The following is a 21,427-nucleotide window of genomic DNA, read 5'->3' on the forward strand; positions in this document are numbered from 1 at the left end:
AGATTATAAAACATTTAATAAATTATTTTATTCATGAATCTTACATTGAAGCTGGGAGAGTTAGATAATGGACAAATAAAACAAGTATCATTTCTGATACTGGAGGAAAAGGTGAATCTGTGTCAAAATATAATGAGCAGATGTATCTACTTGTGTTTAAAAATAAAGTTAAAAAATTTTATTTAATGTTACTTTCAAATCTTCTAATAAAAAATAATTTTTAACTTTAACTTTTGTACTTTTTCACATTTTCAAAATTATGTGTATTTTGAAGTTAGAACTTTAATCAAACTTAATGCCATCAATTACCAGCAGTCTTTATTTTTCACTACCAGGTTTAACTGACAAAATGTTATTTGATTCCTTCCCCTTTCTTAGTTAAAATTTAATAAATTAAGATACAGAGAAATGGAGAGATGGAGAGGGAAGGTAAGAGGGAAAAGAATAGGTAGGCAAACAGATAAAGACTAGCAGCTACGCTATGTTTTGTCATATTACATAAATATACTATATTTATCAAAAGAAATTCTAATTAGTTTGCACTAGAACTAGAACGAAGAACTCAAAGTCCATCAGCTAGACTTCTGTATCAGGCAATAAAGTTATTTGGGAATGGGGAAAAAAGAAACAGGTAAAGATCACAGTGAAGGTAAAAACTTTAGTAACAGGTAAGGCATAGGAGATTGAAGAGTCAAACATTCAAACCTGCATTACTCTTCAAAAGCAAACTGATTTAAAGTAAGACTATATGGTAACTGAATGAACGAGAGAAAATAACTGACAAACTGAATTTTAATGGCAAAACATACAATATATACAAAGGACAGGAACACTTTATAAATAAAAGTGACAGTAAATTAGAGCACTGGAAAATGTCCTTTCACTACATGCAAATTACACCAGGTGAAAATGAAGAGATTTAAAAAAAATTTTTTTTATGGGGCACACAGATCTGTCAATTACAGTGACAAGAACAGCAATCATCTGAAATATTCGTTGTAATTCTAATGCCAGCGTGCAGTCGAGATGGTGGCATAGGTAAGTATGTCCCGCCTCCTCGCACAATCACATCAAAATTACAACTAAAATACAGAAAACCATTACTCAGAATCGTCAGAAATTTAGTTGAATGGAAGTCTGACAAATACAGAATTAAAGAAACCACATCCATCCAGACTGGTAGGAGAGGCAGAGATGTGGAATAGGCTGGTCCCACATCCTCATGTGGTGGATAAAAATTATGGAGGAATATCTCGGAAGTGAGGAGTCCCAGCCCCACCCCAGGTTCCCCAGCCCAGGTTTCCAGTGCCAGAAATATAAGACCCTACAACTTCTGGCTGCAAAAACCAGCAGGGATTGAGTCTGTGGAAGAAACTGTTGGAGTCCCAAGCAGTTCCTCTTAAAGAACCCACAGACAGACTTACTCAGGATCACTCCCTCTGAGCTCCAGCACCAGAGTAGCAGCTTGAAAGGCACTAGTGGCATACAGGGAGGAGCTGAAGTGTCTGGCATCAAAGCAAGCAGAGGCCATTGTCCCTTTTCTGAGCCCTTTCCCACAGAGCCACATAGCTGGCATGCTGGTGCCATATCTGAGACTCCACCAACCTAGCTAACACTGTTGGCCATGCCCTGGAGATCCCCACAGACTCCATTCCATCCAACTTATGAGCCTGCCCAAGCTGCTTTCCTATATGAATGGCTGGTTTTGGCTCATGCTTCACAACTTCCTAAATACCCTCGAACAAGCAACAGCTATTCTTAGTGAGCCCCCAGGTCCTGTACTTCTTACTAAGTGGCCCCAGGCCTGGCACTGGCAGCAGTCTGCCTAGATTCACAGCTTTGCTTCACCTGGAAATCTCCAAGCGCAGCACAACAAGCAGCCATCTCAGATTGCTTTATAGCTCAGGCAGGGTGGTCCCAGGCAAAACAGACATGGGGGGCTGACCTTGGCCTGCACCACCCAGAAAACTTCAGAGCCTGCACACCCAGTAGACAACTACAGACCATATTGGAGTAGCACCACCCTGCCCTTGCACAGCTGATCCTCAATGGAGAGCAGAGGTTAGTGGTCAGTGGTCACAGCCAGTCCTTGCAGCTGACTGGCCTGGGTAAATCCCTTCCATTGACCTGCCAATAGCAATCAAGGCTCAATTACAAGAGGAGGGTATACTCAGCCTGCAGAAAAGGTACACCTCAAGTCCTCAGCTAAGGTGATAGGGGAGGCTCTGCCACTGGACTCTACATGACACCTATTATATTAGGCAACACTACCAAGACATAGAGTCAAAGCAGCTCTACCTAATACATAGAAACAAATAGAAGGAGTCTGCCAAAATGAGGAGACAAGGAAACACGGCCCAAATGAAAGAACAATCCAAACTCCAGAAAAATAACTGAAGAAAATGGAGATAAGCAATTTATCAGATGCAGAGTTCAAAACAATGATTATAACGATGCTCAAGAAACTTCGTAAGGACCTCAAAAGCATAAAAAAAGATCCATTCAGAAACAAAGAATACACTAACTGAAATAAAGAACAATTTACAGGAAACAACAGTAGAAAGGAAGAAGCTCAGAATCAAATCAATGATTTGGAACAAGAGGAAACAAACAAACAAACAAACAACAACAACAACAACAAAAACACCCTGAATAGTGTAAGCAGTTTCTGGGACAACTTCCAGCATTCCAACATTCTCATCATAGGGGAGCCAGTAGGAGAAGAGAAACAGCAAGAAACTGTAAATCTGTTTGAAAAAATAATGGAAGAAAACTTTCTTAATTTGGTGAAGGAAATAAACACACAAGTGCAGGAAGCACAGAATCCCAAACAAGATGGATGCAAAGAGGCCCACTCCAAGGCACATCATAATTAATATGCCAAAGGCTAAAGATAAAGAGAGAATCTTGAAAGCAGCAAGAGAAAAGCAGTTAGTTACCCACTAGGGAGTTCCCATAAAACTGTCAGCTGATTTCTCAAAAAATAAAAAAATAAAAATAACCCCCCCCCAGAAAACCAAAACCAAAAACAAGTAACTTTGCAGGCTAGAAGAGATTGGCAAGAAATATTCAAAATCATGAAAAGCAGGGAACTACAGCCAAGACTGCTCAACCCAGCAAAGATATCTTTTAGAATCCAAGGGCAGGTAAAAAGCTTCCCAGACAAGAGGAAACTAAAGGAGTTCATCATCACCAAACCATTATTACGTGCAATGTTAAAGGGGTTTACTTAAGAAAAAATGTCAAAATTATGAACAATAAAAGGGCAATTAAATACATATCTATCAACAATTGAATCTAAAAAACAAGCTAAGCAAAGAAGAAGAAGACAGACAGAATAATGGATACTAAGAACATTTTGATGGTTGCCAGATTGGAGGGAGGTGTGGGTAAATGAGTGAAGAGGTGAGGGGATTAAGAAGTACAAATAGGTAGTTACAGAATAGCCATGGGGGTAAAGTACAGTATAGGAAATGGAGTAGCCAAATAATCTATATGCATGACCCATGGATATGAACAATGGTGTGGGATTGCCTGAGGGAGTTGGGGGTGCTGGGTGGAGAGGGACAAAGGGAGAAAAAATCAGGATAACTGTATCAGCATAATTAATAAGAGAAAAAGAAAAAAAGAAACATAATACCAAACAGGTAGGTGCCTTATCCATGATTCCTTTGTGCCCTCAAGGTACTTTCCTTATATGCAACTAATAATTATACAAAAATAAAAGTTCTGTAAAAATATTTCTAGTGAACAGTTCTCTGGGAGATGAAAGAAAGTATTTTTTATCAGTAGAAACCAGGCAACACTCAAGTATACAGATATTTATTAATATTAGTTCTATTTCTCTGCATATGGTAAACAGAAATGAGATTTCTATGTGTAAGTGAATAATCTTAATTTTTTTTTGCTGATAGGTTTTCATATAACTTGAGACACCTCAAGCTCTCACAGATATGATTTCCTGTTTCTTTTTTCAAGTATTTACTTGCTCATTAAAGCAAATATGATTTTTAAAAGCCAACATGTCAACAGGAGCACAGTAGTGATTGGTCAAAAAAACTCTCTTGGGCATCAAAATCTTACTCATGTCACTCTTAGGAGAAGGCTACCAATAACAAGTTCAGTAAATCTTGTCCTTTGCCTGTTATCAGAACCAGATAGTGGAAACTTGAACAAATTACATAAAGCACAACAGATGAGTCAGGAAGCTCTTGGCTAATAGCAAAAGTTTTGTATGTAGTACTGTGTATGGCATCCATCTATTTTTTATCTACACCATTTACTGAGTTTACCCAAAGGTGTGAATGAAACAGGCTTGTGTTCAGAAGCATTTGTGTCTTTCCAATTAGGCTTACAAGGCCAGTTTCACAGCCTCAAGTTGATCAATTGTATCCCTAATGGCAAAGTACAATAAAGCAGTGGATTTACTAAGGACAGAAATGATCTAAAAACCTGGGTACTGGCTGGAAGATAAAGCTCAGCAGCAGGTGTCTTTCATGTTGTGGTAATTTTTAGTCCTTTGCTGTCTTTCTCACCAAACAGAAATGTAACAGAACTGATTCAACTGAAATGTTATACAATTCTCTTTGCTTCACAATTTCTATTCACTACTCCCAACCTCATGGTGGGCGAACTGTGATAAGAGATGAATCTGTATTTTTTTCCCCCCAGTAATTAATACCTTGTCAGAGGGAGACAGCAAGGTACTCTAACTATGCCACTGTTAGTTAGTCTAAAAAACCAGGCAAATCAGTCAACTTCCTAGTTTTACTCATCAATAAAATCAGGTTCATAACCTGACTTGCTTACTCCCAAGTTGTTATGATGATCAATGAGAATATGCAGGGAAACCCTGCAAATTCTAAGTATGCCATTAAGACACAAAACATTAAGCTCTGATATATATATGAATGTAGCATACTGGTCCTTTCCAGGATGAATGTACTTTTGAGCTTTCTGAGTTTTACAGGCTGGGGGCGTTTTCAGCTTAAGCAGTTTTAGAATTTACTATTCTTGCACGTACCAGGAGCCCAATCCAGTTCTTAGTCCTCTTTTCACTCTCTCCTGCTTCTCGTGTCTACATCTGGACTAAGGGTCCTCCACCTGTTGGGATGACTTTACTATACTGAGCACATGGATAGTTTTGCCATTAAAGCAGATTTGGACCATGGAAATTTCATCTGGAACAATTTGACACAAATTTTAATCAATCCTACTATTTAGAAACCAATAAAGCCCTGATTTTTAAAAATTAAATAAACAAATACTATTATAGCTTAGAACTAATATGGACAAAGAAATTAGTGGTACATTTTTATTGCATTCAGCCAAAAACAAACATAAAATGCTAATGAACTGAATTTAGTTGTATTTAAAACGTTTTTCCAAATAATATTACCTAAGTCTCCATATTTATAATTTTCATTATTCAAATGCATTTAACTGTATTCTTTTATGTTAAGTTCAAGAAATTTTACCTAGAAATCAAGCCCTCTCTTTCTCTCTGCTTCCTTAACAAACTATTAGAAGTGTGATGACTGCTACAATTAGGAACTTTTCCCTTCATAGTCACTACATATTGGTTCTAATGGGCACCTCAAGAACTCTACCATCTAGAAAGGAGAGATCTCTTGATTACACCTAACATCAGTTTCTATACTTAAATATACAACTTAATCACAAAATAAGTTTTACCTATGATATTTGGTCAATTTGTAAATAGTTTCCCACTTTATCAGGAAATAAAATAGGCGGCATTTGGCCTAAATGTTACCATGACGCCTCCTCTGAAGGTAATTATGGAATAGTGGGTATGTCTACTAGACGATTGCCAGAAATTACAAGATGCAGGGCCTCCTAATTAATTTTTCAACACAATTGTTAGGGATGATGCTCAATGTTACCCTGTTCTCTGTACCAGTATGAATAACTTGTTTTTAAAAAGGCAATTTATGTTAATTTGACCTGAAAAGTACAAATGTTATCACTTTTCTGGGGACAGACATTTTAGTTATGAAATCAAACAAGGAAAAGGAGGTACTATATCAAACCAATAAGAAGCCACTCCTCTCGCCATTCCCATGTCTGCCTCGTAGACAGGCCTCCCCTGTCAGATTCCACCCAAAGGGACTTCATACAAATATGGTGTCTGACAACCACTGCTGTGTAGCTTCCTTAGGGAGACTAAATCATTCTACTTTGCTCAGAGACCTCTATCCATATACATGCTTATTAATCAAAAGAGAAGCTTTCACGGTTGGAAAGCATGATAGACTGAAAATTAATATTGGCTGCAATTTTATGTCTGTGAAAGGAAAAATGAAGAAAAACATTAAGATACAGGCATCAAGCAGATAAAATACATTTACCCTGGGCTCTCTGAATTGAATCTAATCAGTTCCCAAGTTACTATAGTGAGTGCAAGGAGATATAGCTTCCATCGAAAGAACCTATTGCAGAAAGATTTCTAAATCATTCAATACTTGAGTTTGAGAATGAAAGTTTGGATAACAAGAAATACATGTTTTGGAATAATCCTCAAAGAGAAAAAGGGAATAAGACATCAAGGTAAAAGGGGCCCTAGAAAAATATTTTACTAGATACAGAAAAACAATTACATTCATTTCCTATATTGAAAAATTGACGGACAATTTGTATTATATTATAGCATCCATACTCAGTGCAACCTCCCTAAATGTAAATATTATCCAGAGTATAAATCTCCTTGGATAGAAAATTAATGTTCTTTATTGACATTTCTATGGAGGAAATGCAGCCTAAATTTTAAACAGCAGACTCATAAACTTTGGGAAACTTACCATTTTTAAGTTTAGGTTGTTGTGAAATTCTAAATATTCCTTAACAAAAAAAATTGACTTCTCTGTCACTCTGCACTCTCTCAATCTTGTAGTAATGCCTCTTCTCTCTTTAAAAAAATACTACAGATAGATATTCTCCATTTTAAAAAGAAAAGTTGATTTCTCACTGTAATTTGATCCAAATTCAATACCAAACAATATAATGTACTTGAAATCGCAAGTTTCCTTTTTTACTTTTACTGTATTATTCTCTAGAGTCATTACTCCCTCTAGAGGTAAGAAATGTGAATGAACTACCAACTGTAATTCTGGTAGGCTTCTGAAGTAAATCAAAAACACCAGTTAAAGAAAAAAAGTTAACTTTCTCCTTGGGCTAGTGTTCATTTAGAAAAAAACTTACTCACTGTACCTTTTACAATAAATAGTAAATTTCCTATTGTTATTGAAGTATTCAAATCATCCCATTAATGTTTAATATAAAGGTCATATAGCCTCTTATGAGACTAGTAACAGAGCATAATATTACATATGAGAAAAGTAAAAATTATGGAATCAATGGGCTCAACCTTACCTGGGATTCTAGAATGCAATTCTGAGTCACAGATATGAGTAACAGATATTGGGTTTAATATCAAATTTGTTATAAAGATGCACAAAACAAGGGATAGTGCTTTTTCTTGTAACTGTTACAGCATATAGTTGGAGAGGCCTAATATTTAGACACAATGGCTCATAAATGGATGACAGACAGCAAGATCTAATTTCATCTTCTAACTCACAGAGTAACACTTGGTCAGGCTTGGTAACTTATTTACTCTTCTTTTAAACCAGAGAATCTCAACTCTGAGAGCACATAACAACCACTTTGGGGGTTTTAAAAAATGTATGCTTGGGCCTCATCCCAGAAAATAAATTACAGAGAGCTTTTCCCAGTGGACCAGGGTATTAGTAGTTTTAAAAGCTACTTAGCTAAAACTATAAAACTCTTAGAAGAACACAGGGGAAAATGACAATGAATTTGACAATGATTTCTTGGATATGACATCAAAAGCACAGGCAATAATCAGAAAAAAACAGATTAGTTGAACTTCCACAAAATCAAAAACTTTTGTGAGGCAAAGAACACTATCAAGAGAATAAAAAGTCAACCCATGAAATAGGAGAAAATATTGGCAAAGCCTATATCTGATAAGGGGTTAATATCTAGAACACATGCACGTGAAGAGATGTTCAGCATCACTAGACACTAGGGAAATGTGAATCAAAACCACAATGCGACACCATTTCATACACATTAGGAAGGCTATTATTAAACAACAACCTCCAAAAAATAACAAGTATTAGCAAGAATGTGGAGAAGTTAGATCCCTTATGAATTGATGGTAGGAATGTGAAATCGTTCAGCTGCTGTGGAGAACAGTATGGTCATCCTCAAAAAAACTAAACATAGAATTACCTTAAGACCCAGCAATTCCACCTCTGATTATATACCCAAAAGAAGTGAAAGCAGGGACTAGAATAAATATTTGTATATTCATGTTCACAGCAGCATTTTCAGCAACAGCCAAAAGGTGGAAACAACCCAGAATGCCCATTGACGGATGAATGAATTAACAAAATGTGGTATCTACAGACAATGGAATATTATTCAGCCTTAGAAAGGAAGGAAATTCTGATACATGCTATAACAAGGATGAACCTTTAGGAGATTATATCAAGTGAAATAAGCTAAATACAAAATGACAAAATTAGTATAATTCTAGTTATATGAGGTACCTAGAATAGTCAAAATTTTAGAAACAGAAAGTAGAATGGTGGTTGCCAGGAGCTGGTTGGTGAGGGTAATGGCGAATTAGTGTTTAATAGGCATAGAGTTTCAATTTGGGAAAATGAGAAAAAGTTCTGAGATGATGGTGATGGTTGCACAAAAATGTGAATGCATTTAATGAAACTGAACTATGTTTAAAAATGCTTTATGATAAATTTTATGTACATTTTACCATTATTTTTTTTTAAATTATATTTTAAAGTATATTTTATTAATTATGCTGTCACAGTTGTCCCAATGTTTTCCCTTTGCACCCTTGTTCCCTGTACCCCCTTCTGTGCAGCAAGCGCCCCTCCTTAGTTCATGTCCATGGTTGTGCATGTAGGTTCTTCGGCTTCACCCTTTTCTATACTATTCTTAACAACCCCCTATTTTGTTTCTATCAATTATGCTTCTTAATCCCTACACCATTTCCCCATTTCTCCCCCTTCCCCATCCCAGTTGATAACCCTCAAAACGATTCCCCATACCTATGATTCTGTTCCTGTTCTGGACGTTTGCTTAGTTTGTTTTTGTATTTATTTTTTAGATTCAGCTGTTGATAGTTGTGAGTTTGTTGCCATTTTAATGTTCATAGTTTTGATCTTCTTCTTTTTCTTAAATAAGTCCCTTTAACATTTCATGTAATAATGACTTGGTGAAATTGAACTCCTTTAGTTTTACCTTGTCTGGGAAGCAATTTATCTGCCCTTCCATTCTAAATGATAGCTTTGCTGGATAGAGTAATCTTGGTTGTAGGTCCTCACTTTTCATCACTTTGAATACTTCTTACCAGCAAGGTTTCTTTTGAGAAACCAGCCAATATTCTTATGGGAATTCCTTTGTAGGTAACTCTCTTCTTTTCTTGTTACTTTTAAGAATCTTTCTTTATCTTTAAACTTTGTCATTTTAATTATAATGTGTCTTGGTGTAGTCCTTTTTGGGTCCAACTTGTTTGGGACTCTGCTTCCTAGATTTGTAGGTCTATTTCCTTTGCCAAATTAGGAAAGTTTTCTTCCATTATTTTTTCAACTAAGTTTTCCATTTCTTGCTCTTCTTCTTTTTCTGGCACCCCTATGATTTGTTTAAAGTTGTCACAGAGATTCCAATTCCTCTCCTCATTTTTTTTCAATTCTTGTTTTATCTTTCTGATCTGGGTGAATGTTTATTTCTATCTTTTGTTCCAAATCTTTGATTCGAATCCCAGTTTCCTTCCGATCACTGTTGGTTCCCTGTGTATTTTTAAAAATTGCACTATGTATAACCTTTGCTTCTTCCTTTATTTTATGGCCACACTCAATCATTTCTCTGAGCATCCTGATCACCAGTGCTTTGAACTCTACATCTGATAGGTTGACTATCTCCATTTTGTTTAGTTCTTTTTCTGGGGTTTTGTTTTGTTCATTCATTTGGGAGATATTTCTTTGCCTCCTCAATTTGGCAGCCTCCCTGTATGTATTATGCTTGTGTGTTTTATGTAGATCTGCTTTGATTGTGTCTTGGTAGTGAGGTCTAATGTGGTAGGTGTCCTGTAGGGTCCAGTGGCACACAGTCTCTCTTATCACCCAAGCTGGGTACTTGAAGTGTGCCCTTTGTGAGGGCCAAGTACACCCTCCTCTGCAGTTGAGCCTTCGTTGCTATTGACAGATCAATGGGAGGGATTTACCCAGGCCAGTCAGCTGTAAGGAATAACTGTGTATACTGACCACCAACCTCCACCCTCGGTAGAGGATCAGCTGTGCAGGCTCAGGGTGGCAGCGCTCTTATGTGGTCTGTAGCTGTCCACTGGGTGCACTGGCCCAGAGGTTTCCCATGTGGTGCAGGCCAAAATCAGCTCCACCTGTGTTTTGCCCAGGGCAACCCTGCATGAGCCATAAAGCAACCTGAGATGGCTGTTACTTGTGATGAGCTTGGAGATTCCCAGGGGAAGCCAAGCTGTGAATTTAAGCTGGCTGCTGGTAGTGCTGGCCTGGAGTTCACTGAGGCCAGCTGTTGCCTGTTTCACAGGATTTAGTAAGTTGTGAAGCATAAGTCAAGACCAGCCATTCAAATGGGAAAGCAGCTTGGGTGGGCCGGTAAGTTGGATGGGGCTGAGTCTCTGGGGATCTCCAAGGCGGGTCAAACAGTGTTAGCCAGGTTGATGGAGTCTCAGATATGGCACCAACTTGCTGGCTAGGGGTGGGGTGGGGGGGTGGTGTTTAGAAAAGAGACGATGGCCTATGCTGGTCTGATGCCAGACACTTCAGTTTCTCCCTGTATACTAGTGGTGCCTTTCAAGCTGCTACCCGGTGCTGGAGCTCTGAGGGAGTGAGTCTGAGTAGGTTAGTCCATGTGTGGCTTCTTTAAGAACTGGTTGGGGCTTCAGCAGTTTCTTCCACTAACTCAATTCCCCCTTGTTTTTGCAGCCAGAAGTTGTGGGGATTTATTTTCCTAGCACTGGAATCCTGGGTTGGGGGTGTTTAGTGTGGTGCTGAGATTCTTTGCTCCTGAGATATTCTTCCCAATTTTTATTTACCTCACATGTATGAGAGACTAGCCCATTCCACATCTGCACCCCTTCTACCAGTCTGGATGGTGGTGGTTTCTTTAATTCTGTAGTTGTCAGACTTCCATTCAACTTGAATTTCTGATGGTTCTGGCTGATAGTTGTTCTATATTTTACTTGTAATTTTTACGTGGTTCGGGGAAGAGGTGAGGCCACGTTTGCCTACAGTGCCACCTTGACTGGATTTTCCGTTTTACTGTTATTAAAAAACAAAGTCACTAAGGTATTTCTAATTTGCAACCAGAGCTGAGAACCAGTGGTCCAAAGACTAAGCAGATAAGCCAAGGATGGGGAAGTGTTACCAATTAATGTGAAAATATGTCCAATACAAGTGAGTAGATCTGGTTTCTGATAGGAGAAAGAAAAATCTATATTCTTTGATGTTTATAAATTAAATTCTAAAATTTCAGAAAAATTAAAGCTGTCTATTCTTTCCTTTAGAGAAAATGTCATTTTTCATGTTGCCCTTTTCAAAATCTTAGTAACATTTACATTCTTTCCACAATTTCATAATAGGCTCTTCTAAGTAACAAGACATGACTTTATTGAAGATTTATAAGCTAGAGGTACTGGGATAAATGCTTTATCCACTTAATTACATTTATTCCTCAAAACTATCACTAGAAAGCTAGTAAGTGACAGGGTTGAGACTAAACTCCAATCTCCCTAACTTTTAATATCTTTTTTTTAGCCCATTACCTAAATATCACCCATATATTCCCAGTTCCATGTAACTGACATTCTTGCCACCTTCTCCTCAATTCCTACAATCTAATCTTTAAATTTAAGTCCAGTTTACAAGGAGACTTCCGGCCAAGATGGAGGCCTAGACTGACACACTACGTCTCCCTCCACAACTAAGAAGGAATGCAACTACCACAAAACCAGAAATAACCAGAAGTTCTAGAAAATAAATGGAGGTCCAATGTATGAAGTTATGGAGAAATGGTGCTCATCTGGACGGGTAGAGGGGTAAAGCTGGGGTGGAGAGGTCAAGCTGTGCTGGCGGTGGCAGCAGCGGTAGGACAGTGGTAAGCATAGACACCCGTGTTTAAGGGGAGGCAAGAAGCACCTGGGGAGCATCCCTGGCTACAGACCAGACCCGTCAGCTTACGATTCCAATGCCGGGGAAGGCAGACCCCCATTGCCTCAGATTGTGAGGGCCAAAGGGGGTGGAGACGGAGGAGGAGGCTCCTGGTCTCTCAGCGGAGAGTGACAGGCAGGAATCCATCTTGGACCTCCACCCCCACAGAAAATGCCACAGTGTGGTGAGAAGGGTTGCCCGGCTGTGATGAGTGCAGAGGGCTCTGCCCCTTATAGCGTAGGAGTTGTGACAGCCCTGCCCAGGAAGCAAAGGTAAATACAAAACTGTCAGGATGGCACAGATCATGATAGAGATCCCAGTGATGCAGCATGACCAGACAGCAAATATCTAATCTAATGAAGCAGCAGATAGAAAATCTTTCTGAGGCACAGTTCAGAGCTTTGCTTATAAAAATGCTTACAGACCTAACAGCAGATCTTAAACAAGACGAGGAAGGAATGAAGGCTAGTCCTGCTGAAATGAACAAAAATATATATGAAACTAGTGGTGAGGGAAAGAGAACCAGGGATCAAATAAACAAATCGGAACAGAGGGAAGGAACAAACAGTCAACCAGTGCAGAAAGAGGAAATGAAAAGTGAGGAAAATGAGGAGAGGCTCAGAAACCTATGGGACAGCTATAAGTGGGCCAACAACTGAATCATAGGGTTGCCAGAAGATGAAGAAGAACAACTAGAAATTGAAAATTATGTGAGAAAATAATGTAGCAGAACTTCCCTAACTTGAGGAAGTATATAAGACTTATAGGTCCAGGCAGCACAGAGAGTTTAAAAAAAACTGGACCCAGGGAGAAACACACCAAGACACATTATAATCAAAATGTCAAAAATTAAGGATGAAGAGAGAATCTTAAAAGCAGCAAGAGAGAAGAAGAGAATTACATACAAAGGGGTCCCAATAAGACTCTCAGCTGATTTCTCAAAAGAAACTCTGCAGGCAAGAAGAGGCTGGCAAGAAATATTAAAAGTGATGAAAAGCAAAAACCTATAACCATAATTACTCTATCCAGCGAAGCTGTTATTCAGAATAGAAGGGCAGAGAAAGTGCTTTCAGGACAAAGTAAAACTGAAGGAGTTCATCAGACCCAAACCACTGTTATATGAGATATTAAAGGGACTTGTTTAGAAGAAGGAGGATCACAACTATGAACATTAAAATGAAAACTGTATCACAACAACCAACAACAGAAGCTAGGGAATTGAAACAAAGGCAAACTAAGTAGGCACTGAGAGTGGGAAAAGAATTATAGGTATGGAGAACATTTTGGGGGGAGGTCAGCAGGGAGGGAGAAGGGGGGAAAGGGAGGGAGATGGTACAGAATTAATAAGTATAGTAGGAGGGAGTGGAGTAGACAGGAAGATGTTGAGAAGAACTGTATGCACAATCAATGGGCATGGACTAAGTAGAGGGGACAACTGGAGGGAGGAAGGTCACTGGGTGGAGGGGAACAAAGGGAAAAGAAATTGGGACAACTGTAACAGCATAATCAATAAAGCATATTAAAAAAATAAAAACAAACAAAGTCCAGTTTACATGCTCTATCACCCAGGGCCTTTTCTAACGTCACCCACCAAAAAGAGCATTTAATCTCTACCTTTCTTATAAGAACACTGCATTATTATTACTATTTATGAACCTGTTTTATAATCCCCAGGAATATGGTGAACCTGTATGACTATTAAGTCCCATAAGACAGCTCTGGAGACACTAGGGGGGGACCAACAAACAAACAAAAATTATGGAGACCTGGTATGGTTTGAATATGTATAGGATGGAGGGTTGTGCCTCTGTGAAGATATAACGGGAAAGAAAGCAAGAAACTTGAAATTCTGCTTTTGCTCCTTCCTATCCACTACCTTTGCCTTATATAAACAGTATACGCTGCCTCACTTGCAGAGACTGTGAAATCTGGTCTATGTTCAGGAGTAGAGTTAGGGCAGTCTAAAAAGATGTTCTGTTGTGAGAAACTGAAACAGTTGGGACCTAACCCTAGCAGCTGCTTTCTCACTCCCCCATTTCCAAACCCCTAGAGTTAATGAATTATATTCTAAGATTAAAGGGTACAGCCTTTAAATGCTGCTTTTGTCCAGGCTCTCCACAAAGAGGTGTGTGTTGGGAGGGGGGAGGCTATGTCTTGAGATGATGTTTTGTGATAAATAACTGCAGTCTGTGGTGCCTAGTCAGCAACCCAAGAGCTTTAATTACCTTCATCTCCTAAAGTTGATTGGGGCTGATACAGACTTCAACAGTGGTTCTTGAAACAGGCTATACATTATAGTCACTCAGGGAGCTTTAAAAAAACTGGTTGTATCAATTTCTGGGGTGGGGCTGGCATAGTCAAGTGTCCCCAGTGATTCTAAAGTGCAGTCAGTTTGACACTGGATTCTGGCCTGTTCTTATCCTTTTGCATTATTTGAGAATCAACGATATCCAGTAAGACATTTGAGGATCACAAGTATTTCACAGAAGAAAAACAACCTCGATTATAAATTATATAAAACTGTATGCATAAAGAATAAAATAGATTAAGAATGTAAACTTCTTATAATACTATCAGAATGCAAAAGGAAGCAAAAATTACAGAAATAATAAGTATAAAGAATATAATGATTGAACTAAAAACATAATAGATGGGATAGATAATAGAATATATATACTTGAGGAATGACCAGATTGAAGTAATCTCTCAGAACACTAGAAATTACAGTTGAGGAAAGCTAACACCCACATAGTAGGTGTCCCAGAAAAAGGAAAAAAGATGATAAGGAAAATATAGTTGAACAAATAATAGAGATAATTTCTCTAGAATATGATGAAAAAGCTCAGAATGATAGGGTCAGTTCTCAGAGTCAGACAGGAGAGAAAGGAAAAACCCACATCTATCAACACTTGTAAAATGCAGAATATGAAAGACAAAAGATTTAACAGATGCATAGCACAAGGCAGTATGTAGTGTTTATTTAAAATTCAATAAAAGCATGTAATAAAGATACCATCAGATATTTATGAGGCAGTTATTACACTAGATCTAATTCTATTAGGGAGAAAAATAACATGATTAAAATAAATGTTTATGGTAAGAACCAAATGAGGATATTTTAATGTTAGTCAAGTGTCCTATACCCCAAGACCATAGTTGAAATTGAACCTGGCCAAATAAAGTTTTATTTGTCTCTATATTTCTATTTAGGTAACTATCCTCAGGAATACCTGAAACATCTACTCTCAAAGCAGGTTTCAGTAGAGACAGATCTTGGCTAATTTAGGTGTGCGTATATGAACACAACACATTGAATCACTCTTTCTGGACATATGGGCCCAGCATGCTGTTTCTGTTTATGTATGCAAGGAACAGTGGAGAGGAAGAGAATGAAATAGGTCAGGATTTAACTGGCAAACACTTCCAGTTTTTTAATAACAGTCAAAAAGCCAAGGACTTCTCATAAACACATTCTAAATTAAAGCAATACCCTGTATTCCTCCCCCCCCCCCCCCCCACTCTGTAACAGTTATACCAAAGGCTCATAGAAGTTTTTCAGTGATGGCTTACCTGGTCAATATCAGCATTTCTTGGAAGAAAAAAAACAATATTATTAGTGATCTTCTGGGAAAGTCTGAAAATTTCAAAGGTGGACAACAGTTAAGGAAAAGTGACAAAAACAACAGTTAATTTCTGATCAAGTTCTTTTCTTGTATCGTAACTCAAATGTATTTTGATAAAGCAAACATTTTAATTAAGTAGCTGATTTTGTAACTCAGCAGCATACTATCCCCGACAAGTCAGAGGTTAGGAATTAAACCTATTTTTCATTTATTTTAGTGGTAGGCAACCAAGAATAAAAAAATACACACTTTTTCTCTTCTTGCCATTTCCTAGTTTTTGTACAAACAGAACAGGAAAACACAATACCACCTCTTTCCAGTAAGAAATAAAGATACAAAACTGTTCATCATAGTCTACATTCTAAATTTTAACTAGTAATTTAGAAGCATGTTTCCTGTTAAGAGTCAAAGAGATCGCTCCTCTGGAGAGTAAAGGGACAAACAATATAAATGCTATTCTTTATGAAACAAAGGCTTGCTTCAGTATCTTGGAAGAGTAACTAAAAAAGTTTGATGATAAACAGAGAATTAGCACAAGTATGAGTGAAAGAAGAGTTAAAAGATAGTCATCTAGGCTTTAGGGACAGGTCTCCAGGAAATTCCCAATTTCCAGACAATAATTCAGAACAATTAATGCTTTCTAGTTCTTGTTTTGTAATTGTAAAAGTGGATAGTAATCAACGGAAATATGCCTCACATTTGCTGTAACTTTTGGAGATCCATCACCAGTTAACTTTTCCATATGTGCTTTTTATGTAAAACAAACTAGGATCTATCAAATGCTATTAGCTTCTCTCTTCTTTATTAATTTCTTTCAAACACACACACACACACACACACACACACACACTCATTCTTCTCCGCTACCACATTTGAGAAAATTCTTAGTACTTCCAAAGGATATCCATCAGGAGACATCATTGTCCTTATGTCAAAGGTTTCTGCAGTAGCGTAGTCTGGCCCTCCCCAAGGTGGGCTGAGGAACACAACATCGGCCTTCAAATGAGAAGCCAGCAGCAGGAAATCACCACAGATGAACTCTATCTTGTCTGCTATCCCATAAACTTCTGCATTATTCTGAGCAAGCTCAATCTTAACAGGATCAATATCAATGGCAATCACTAAGAATGGGAACACAAAAGATGAGTTGAATGATAATGCTTAGTAGTTACACACAACAGTTCATCTTCTGATCAATGTGCTTATTTAATTACAAGAATCTTTTCTGAAAGACTAAGCAAAGATTTGGTCTCACACACCAGAGACAGTTGCCACTAAGTATCTACTGAGAGCCAAACAGGTGGTTAGCACTGTGCTCTGTGCAGGGTACAGGTTGAGCAGTGAACACATCAAAAGATCCCGACTCCACATAAAGCCTATAAATGCTTAGATTTCAGAAAAGACCAATCGCCTCAAAATAAGGCAAACTCCAAAAGAGACAAATTTGACAGCTTTCACAGAAAAGCAAAATAAAACAAATTTCGATGGACCTCTTTAGCCAACTTATGAAGAAGAAATGTAAAAGTGTCTGCTGATGATGTTTAATGAGACATTTTAGGTAGAGGGAACAGCCAACCTTATGTTTTCACCAAATGGGCTTTCATTTAATTTACTGCAATTTCATAATTAGCAATGCAAACATAAGTTAAATTTACCTCATTTATGCCTTACAGTAAGTGCACCTGCATATGCACCAGTGTGTTACTGGCAATATTTTATATTTGGAAGTGCTAAGTGGAACCCTGATGCATACACCATGGTTGCCAAGGAAACATAGCTGTTTTCCAGACATGGTGGCTTCAAATATGTTAATACTTACGGGAACTAATGCACAAAATAAACTTCAGCAATAAATACAAGCACCTATGTTGCAAAATTATGCATTTACAATGCTATTCTTTTCGTGTTCTAAATAAACTAAAATTTATATTTATAAAAGAAAAGATAAAAATGTTCTTTTCAGCTATGCAATCTGCTACACTGACAGTACAGAGACAGATGAAAAGATGCTGACAATACCAAAAATTCAATGAAAAAAATGACTTTGAACATCAAATATACTCAGTTTATCCTCATGTTTTTATGACTTTCCTTGGAAGCTTTTTTTTAGGCCTAACAGAATGTAAGCACTCAATGTCCTCACATAACTGAAATGCTGACAAACGTTGGATGATACTATATATAATAGACCTGCATTGTCAAATAATGGTAGCCACTATCACATGTGGCTGTTACCTTTAAATTATTAAAATTAAACATTAGTAAGAATTTAGATCCTTAGTCACAATGCCATATTTCAAATGCTCAATAGCTACTTGTGGCTAGTAGTACTATACTGGACAGTACAGATATAGAACATTTCCATCTTCACAGAAAGTTCTTTTGGGTAGCATGGATCCACAACTACTGGAATACAGAGAAAGGAAAAAGAGACCTTCAACAACAGCAAAATGCAAAACTTTGCGAATTCTCTAACCATTCAGTTGGATAGATGCATAGATAGCAACTAAGTAAAAGTTTAGTGGGAATAAAGGTGAATAGTGAATTTAGGGAAAACAAGAAAATAATAACTATTCCAGTAAATATGAAAACAGCTTTCTCTTAGGAGACCATATAAAGTTAGCAAATGTCATGCTCTGAAGCATAGGAGTGATTGAATAAGAGCCATAGTTCATTAGCATTGGTCTTAAAAATCAGTGTTGAGTTTCACCTCATCATTTTCTAGCTTTTTAAAAAAAGATTTTATTTATTTATTTCTAGAAAGGGAAAGAGGGAGAGAAGCATCAATGTGTGGTTGCCTTTTGTGTCCCCCTAACTGGGCACCTGACCCACAACCCAGGCATGTGCCCTGACTGGGAATCAAACCAGCAACACATTGGTTTGCAGGCTGGCACTCAATCCACTGAGCCACACTAGCCAGGGTGTCTAGTTTTTATATTATCCTTTTCAGAATTATATGCTTTCCTAGTTAACATTTTTAAAACCTTTATGTAAATTAATGAGACAATTGAAATTTACTGAAATGGAAGCTATCTGTAGAATATAAAGATATGGGGGAAAAACCATCTTCAGGCTATGACTTAACTGATGTCCTTAACATATCACACTACACTACATTTTAAAGTAAAAGTCCTGGTTTCACAAGTCAGCTATGTCAATTTGGGCAGATTGTTCAATTTCCTAAATTCTCTTTTCCATGAGAAAGAGAACATGTACTACTTACTTGAAAGAGTTCCTGGAATATATATGGTAATAGAGGGTTTCTTTTTTGTGATTCCAAAGTCAGGCTATATCGAAGAGGATGATCTAATATTTAAAAGACTTCTAGTATCTTAGAATGTTAAAGCTGAAAGGTTATCACAGACGTTATCTCAGGTTAACGTCTCCTTTAAATTAAGGCTGAATGATGTCCGAAGTCATAATAATAGTGAGTGGCAAAGTTGGGATTCTCTATTTTTCTTTTCTTTTAGAGAATAGTCTCCCCATTTTAATGTTTTATTTTTCTGTAAAGTTATAATCTTGGCTCCACCAAGATTGGGACTGTGTAATTACTTCATCTCTTTACTTCTCAGTTATCTGTGAAATGCACATAGTAAAAGGTAGACTTCACAAGACTGTTGACTAAATAAATTAATACATATTAAGCGTATACATCTGTATGATACAAAGTGTATGCTTCATATATGCTAGCTATTACATTTTAAATATCTGGCATTAATTATTAAATGTATATTAAATATCAACAAAAATAAGCTGTAACAAAATGAAACATTTACTGAATAAATTATATAATTTACTTTTCTTCCTTTGAAGGCTAATTACCTCTCTTTCCAGTTAGGGCAAATTGAATGGTATTTCCTCCTACTCCACAAAATGCATCCACTACAATGTCGCACTTGAAGGACTGACTGACCCGGCCAGCAATGTGTTCAGCAATCTTTTCAGGTGTAACTGAAAACCAGCCCTCTGCGAAGGAAGAATATTTCTGTTAAGATGTTCAATTTCAATAAGCCAAGGCAAGAATAAACATAGCAAACATTACCAGATAATATACACTAAAAACAAAACAAAGAAAACCCTTTGTTCTCTTTTCAAGACTATAAATAACATGGTTTAAATAAAAGTTCTACAAAGTTTATTATAAAAAGGAGAAGTACCACTCCTTTTCCCATTTTCCACAGAAAACCACCACCTTAATTTTGGTCTGATTCTTTTGCGATATATCTCCAATAACTGACTGCAATTCTGATTTTTTTAAATTTTATTTTGGTTTTTCAATTACAGTTGTCCCCTTTTCCCCTAGTTTCTCTCCCCTACCCAACCCACCCCCTCTCCCGCAATCATATCCCTCCCCGTTGTCCATGTCCATGAGTCATTTATACGGGTTCTTTGACTAATCCCTTCCCTTACTTATCCCCCTTCTCTCCCTCTCCCCTCCCCTCTATTGACTGCTATTCTGCTCTTTGTTCTATTTAGTTCCTTTGTTTGTGTTGTTCTTTAGTTTCCTGTATTAGGTGATATCATATGGTATTTTTCTTTCTTTGCCTGGCTTATTTCACTAAGCATAATTCTCTCTAGTTCCATCCATGTTGTTGCAAATGACAGGAGTTCCTTCTTTCTTTCTGCTGCATAGTATTCCATTGTGTAAATGTACCACAGTTTTTTGATCCACTCATCTACAGATGGGCACTTAGGTTGTTTCCAGCATGCAATTCTGATTTTTATGTTTGAGGCATTAATTATCGACTATCTGCTATGAAAACTAAAGTTAGCCATTCTAATTGATCAACTCCTCAGACTCTACTGAGTTTCCCATTTAATTCATTCCTGATGGGGAAGCAAGAAACCAGATTTGTGTTGGACACTTTGGAAAAATTCAAACATTTCTAAAGGGCCAGGAAAAGCAAGGAGCTGACAGCAGAAGGCTGCAAAGCTGTAGCAATAGCAGAACCAGCATCATTTTCAGAAATGAGGTCCCATGTCCCATGACCACTTCAGAGGAAAGAGGATGCTGCCCTCCTTCTTTCCCAAAAGAAGAAATTCGCATTTTTAAGGAAGATATTTCTCTGAACAAAATGATGTACCAATTTTCCTGTTTCTTTTTCCTTATCAAAACTTTAAATGGTTCCTCATTGCTAGAATAAAAATATTCACTCCTCTTACAAAATTAGAAGTTTTTTAAATGTTTATTGGTTTTTTAGATGGGGGGAAGAGAGGGAGAAACACTGACATGAGAGAGAAACATTAGTTGCCTCTCATAGGTGCTCTGGGAATCGAATCCACAACCTTTTGGTGTATGGGATGCCACTCCAACTAACTGAGCCACCTGCCTAGGGCCAGAATTAAAAGTTTTTATCTAGTCTTATTTCTCCTAACAAACTCCTTTGCACTATTTTCAATATATAACATTTTGTAAATAATTATAAGAGGTCCACAGACCCCTGAAAGTCCACCAGTAATCAAGATTTCCTGATTTTGAACGTTAATACACACCTAATTTCAATATGAAAACAAGCATCAATTTGCATAACTGAGTTAAGGTAGCTGTCC

At 37.4% G+C, this 21,427-nt stretch overlaps 1 protein-coding gene across 1 annotated transcript in view; it reads right to left on the reverse strand.

Annotated features, from left to right (window-relative positions):
- The window catches only part of TGS1 (trimethylguanosine synthase 1), a 56,577-nt gene that overhangs the window by 5,254 nt on the left and 29,896 nt on the right, over positions 1–21,427 (reverse strand). The window contains exons 10-12 of the mRNA XM_090283688.1: positions 19,700–19,843; positions 16,782–16,998; positions 15,825–15,903 (exon numbers count right to left, since the gene is read on the reverse strand). Of these exons, the coding sequence (XP_090139814.1) occupies positions 15,825–15,903; positions 16,782–16,998; positions 19,700–19,843 (440 nt within the window). The remainder of the gene's footprint in view (positions 1–15,824; positions 15,904–16,781; positions 16,999–19,699; positions 19,844–21,427) is intronic.

The sequence above is a fragment of the Furipterus horrens genome, unplaced genomic scaffold (genome assembly GCF_987537825.1).
Source record: "Furipterus horrens unplaced genomic scaffold, mFurHor1.1.pri manual_scaffold_7, whole genome shotgun sequence".
In the NCBI taxonomy this organism is placed as follows: Eukaryota; Metazoa; Chordata; class Mammalia; order Chiroptera; family Furipteridae; genus Furipterus; species Furipterus horrens.